This window comes from Mya arenaria, chromosome 9, assembly GCF_026914265.1.
Source record: "Mya arenaria isolate MELC-2E11 chromosome 9, ASM2691426v1".
NCBI classification, from domain to species: Eukaryota; Metazoa; Mollusca; class Bivalvia; order Myida; family Myidae; genus Mya; species Mya arenaria.
The window spans coordinates 1029070-1033715 of record NC_069130.1 but is presented as its reverse complement, the minus strand read 5'-3'; the positions used below and the strand labels follow the sequence as shown (position 1 = coordinate 1033715).

Here is a 4646-nt window from a genome sequence, read left to right as displayed (position 1 = left end):
AATGATTTGCGGGATCGATGTCATTGTCGGGGATAAGAACGCAATTGGGCTGGTCAAAGTACGCGTTGAGTCCTTCGGACTCCACTTGACCAGCCCAATTGCGTTCATACACCGATAATGACATCAATCCCGCAATTAATTCCTTAAATGTTACCTTTATTTTAAATTTCTAATTTATTTTGGGGCAACATTTTCTGTTTAAAATTAAATTGTTTTGCTTTGATCAAGGGCAAGTAACTACAATGGGGTTAAAAGTTGTTTTTTAAGTTGATATGTTCACTCCTTTTTGCAGTGAAAATTTTAACTGTTGTTATTTCACTGATAAAACCCCATATTTCATCGAAAAGCATGAAGTAAAAAACATTCCGTCTCCTTTAGAATAAAAGTTTAAAAACACATTATGTTTGTGCATCTCATCATTTACAATTCAAAAAACTTTGCTAGTTCCAGAACGTGGATTAAGTCATATTTATTTTATATAATCTTCAACATTGTTTAAACCTTAATCGGGCAGATTTGTTTCTGAAATGTCGAAAAACATTCGATATGGCGGAAAATGTGGGGGAAAAAACGGTCTTTTATCATGCGCCATGCCTGGGTTTGTTCTCGCTTTGAGAGATTTTTCGCTGGCATTGAAAAAAGATGGTCTTGATATAACACCGGACGGGTATCTTACAACGAGTCTGATGCACAAGCCCAAAGGAATTCATTCTTCCAACGAATGCCGTAAATGTATCCGGGACTACTTTCCGGAATCGAAACGGAAATGTTTCATATTCCCACTCCCTGGAGACAGTACAATTGTGAGACAAATCGATAGCCTTACGTTTAAAGATCTTTCACCAGAATTTCAGAACGTAACCAAAATGTTCATGTCATATATCTACATCCAAAAACCAACACAAATCGATGATAACAAACCAGTAAGTTAATAAATACAAATTAAAACAATAGATAGGAAAGATGTCCTCGAAACACCCAGTAGTTTTACAGTTTTGTTCTAGACATGTGTTACTGTAAAATACTGTTTTCTGTTTACAACTTTTATATTGTTATATATGAGTGTTTAATGTTTACTTAAATTCCTTTAGTAGTGAATTATATTAAAAGTTGGGAATTGTTCCCACAAGATCTCTTGCGCTGTGTTCAAAGTAACAGTGTTATTGATCAATGTCGAATTACTTAAAAAGGTTTACAAGTTATGCTTAAGACAAAATGGAATTTAAAAAACAAGGGAATATAACTCTGTAAAAACGAGACTAAGGGTCATAATTATTGCATTGTGCACAGCATCCCATTGTTATTGTCCTTTCCGATAACTTGGTTACTTCCCCTGATTTCTAAGGGAGGCTACTCCATTTCCTACTTCCGGGGAATACATTTTGCAAGATGGCCGACGTAGACAATGAGATCACTGGGGCGTGTATGAATAACAATGAGTTGACACCATTTAAGGTCGTCGATTTGAAAAGATACCTTGCGAACCGGAAATTGAATGTATCAGGTCTTAAATGCGAATTGATTGAGAGGATAAAAGGCGCATATAGACTTTCTATAACTGACAAACGCGTGCTGGAGGAGAGAGATCGGGAAGAAAGAGAGAGAAGAGCAACCGAACGCTTTATCCTCCCATGTGGCGAGGGTCTTCCACCGCCATCAACACTGAAGGCATGGAAGTCCACTATTGATCTGTTTCCTGCTGTAGAGGAAAAGGATATATACAACTACATTGTACTGAAAAGAGACTCGAAACGTCAATTGAAGGCGAGGACTTATTATGTGGACGGACATGTACAGAAAGTTGAGGTATGTCAAATAGTGAGTTTATAATAAGTCTGAGGCTGTTTTTTCTGCCATGTTTACTTCATCTAGTTATATAATTAGCTCAAGGGGACTATTTTGACTTGGACATAAAAATAATTTGGTGTGAAAAATGTACTCAACATTTTTATGTAGGCGGGGCTAGCCACAATTAAGGGGGGTGTGGTGGATGCAAGCACATGTATGTGTCGAACCACACTGACTATATACTTATCTTAATTTTAAAAAAAATAATGTATTTTGTACAATTTTCATATGTTCTATGATGTATGTTGTTTATTTATTGTCATTTAAATTAAAATATTATTTATAATTTATTCTTCAGGTCCATCTCATAAGCGAAGAGTGCAGCCACTGTTATGTTCAAGCTTCCGTGCTGCCATCATTTCCAACTGCAGACAAAAGAAAGTCACCAGAGTACCAACCCTGGATCCTTCTGTCGAAAGTGACTGGCTGCATACACTCCGCGTTCTGCAACTGTCCAGCTGGGTAAGTTGAATTAATTTGTGATAAATCAAAGTCTCTGATCTGCATTGATGAAAGGTGTCAAACCCACACACGCTAGGCTATTTTGTCAGTATTATCAAATACTTAAACTTGGGGCATTCTTCAAACTATTTCATATCTTCTTATCAAACTTGGTACACTTGTTACAAGAGACAAAAAAGCACATGTTATAACTGTCATAATTTTGGCTTTCATGGTTAGCTGAGTTTTGCTATTTTTTTCTGAATGAAAGAACAGGCGAGCTTATGTATTGATTCAATGAACTCCCTTCACCGTGTTGGTGTTTACTTATGGCACTGTTTGTGTTTTGTATGTTCATGGCCTACCAGGAAATACTAAGTGTAAAATACTGTGTATTCACCTCCATTTTCAAACTTTAATGTTTTGGAATATACATGTAAGTATAACAAGTAAAAAGGCACACATGTAAATGAATTTTTTTATTTTCATCTAGTGAAGGTGAATGCTGCAACCATATTGGTGCCCTGCTGTATGGACTTGAAGACCTGACGCGTAAAAAAACCCTTGCTCCAACATCCAAACCCTGTGCCTGGAACAACTTCAGCATGCTGTCTGCACCACGGAAACGTAAGCTGTCGCCTAGGAAATCTGAAGATCTTATGTTCTCAAAGAAGAAACTGTACAACGTGTCAGTACGTAAAGTTTCTGTAAACAAAAACCATGAACTGAACTCTATCAATGGATGCACTGTTAACATTGACAGATTTAGGCAGAAACTGGTTGGTTCGAAGTTGAATGTAGGCTGGTTAAAAAACTTTGAAATTGAAACAACTGAAAATGAACCAGATCTCCCTGTGTTACATTCTGTGCCATTCAACTACCATGATAGTGTAAACTTGAGGGACAGTTCTAGTAAGACAGTGTTTTTGGATCATTTTGACTCTTTGAAGCAAAGCGCTGAAGAAATTCAATTAACTGAAATCTTAACAAGGGGCCAAAAAAGTGGGAAATGGCAAGAGGCCAGAAAAGAACGCCTAACAGCTTCAAACTTTGGCAGCATCTGTCGTAGGAAAGAATCAACTGAACCTGACGGACTCCTGCGGCAGATGTTGTATTCCAATTTCACAAGCAAGTACACAGAATATGGAATTAAACATGAGAAGGCTGCAAAGAGAATGTATGCGAAAGCAATGCAAACTGACCACAAAGGACTAGCAGTTAAAGACAGTGGTCTAGTTGTATGTGCCGACAGACCCTACCTTGGTGCCAGTCCAGATGGGCTTGTGTTCTGTTCACATTGTACAGAAAGTGTTGGTCTGGTTGAGATTAAGTGTCCTGCCTCTAAGAAATGGAGGATGCAAACGCCTGAGGAATGCTGTGAAGACAATGATTTTTTTTGTCAGTTAGAGAATGGCAAGGTGTTACTCAAGGAAACACACAAATATTACTACCAGGTCCAAGGGCAGATGGGAATCACCGGGAGGAAATGGTGTGATTTTGTAGTTTGGACATGTGTAGGTCTTTCTATACAGAGAATTGCATTTTGTGAATCATTTTGGCTGAAAATGTTGTGTCAACTTGACAGATTTTGCCTTGAATCATACATTCCTGAACTGTACGCACAACGTGTTAAAAGGGGAATGAGTCTGTTCAATTGATTTGTACATCGTCTAGTTATGTGTTGTTTATACATGTACATTTGAATGATCAATAATGGCAATTTATGTGAATATCTTGTTTGCTTTCAGTTATTTTCATAACTATATTCAAAATGAAACTCCAAAATGACTGTATTGTTACTATAATTTGAAACCATGAATAAAAAAGTTGTAAATCTAAATTTTGGGCAGTATTTTGAAAGTATGTGTACTTTTGTCAACATATTGTGATTATGCGATGCTGTAAATCTACTTTAATTATTTCCTTGTTTTATGTTTGACCTTTTCTACTTTTCCTTTCCATTTATCTAGTTTTCAGGGATGTATTTCTGAGCTTAATAAATGGACATATGTTTAACCTTTCAAGTGTGTTATTATTGCATTTTGTGTGCAGGATAGTGATAGCGTTTATATTGCCATTGTTTAAAGAAGTAGCTGAGTTTTACTCTAAAACAATTGAAGATGTTCAATTGAATATTGGTTTGCATGTAGCTACTGCACGTCCCATAACTCAAGACTGTCGAGTTGTTCTCCTTTTCTGACTTGCTAATTAAAAACAACAAATGAGTGTTACTTTCTTATGTTTGCAGGGTGCAAAACTTAAAGGGGCTATACACCGTGTGATGAAATATCGAAAAAAAAAAGAAACTTGTCAAAAACTGACATAAACTTGGTATCAATGTGTACAATGCATTGAAA

At 36.6% G+C, this 4646-nt stretch overlaps 1 protein-coding gene across 1 annotated transcript; it reads left to right on the top strand.

Moving 5' to 3' along the window:
* The first annotated feature begins 1389 nt into the window (after positions 1 to 1389).
* On the top strand, positions 1390 to 4243 carry LOC128202790 (uncharacterized). Its single transcript, XM_052903924.1, has 3 exons — positions 1390 to 1806; positions 2147 to 2310; positions 2783 to 4243. Exons 1-3 carry the CDS (start codon positions 1390 to 1392, stop codon positions 3945 to 3947), a joined length of 1746 nt encoding a protein of 581 aa, XP_052759884.1. The 3' UTR covers positions 3948 to 4243.
* The last annotated feature ends 403 nt before the right edge of the window (positions 4244 to 4646 follow it).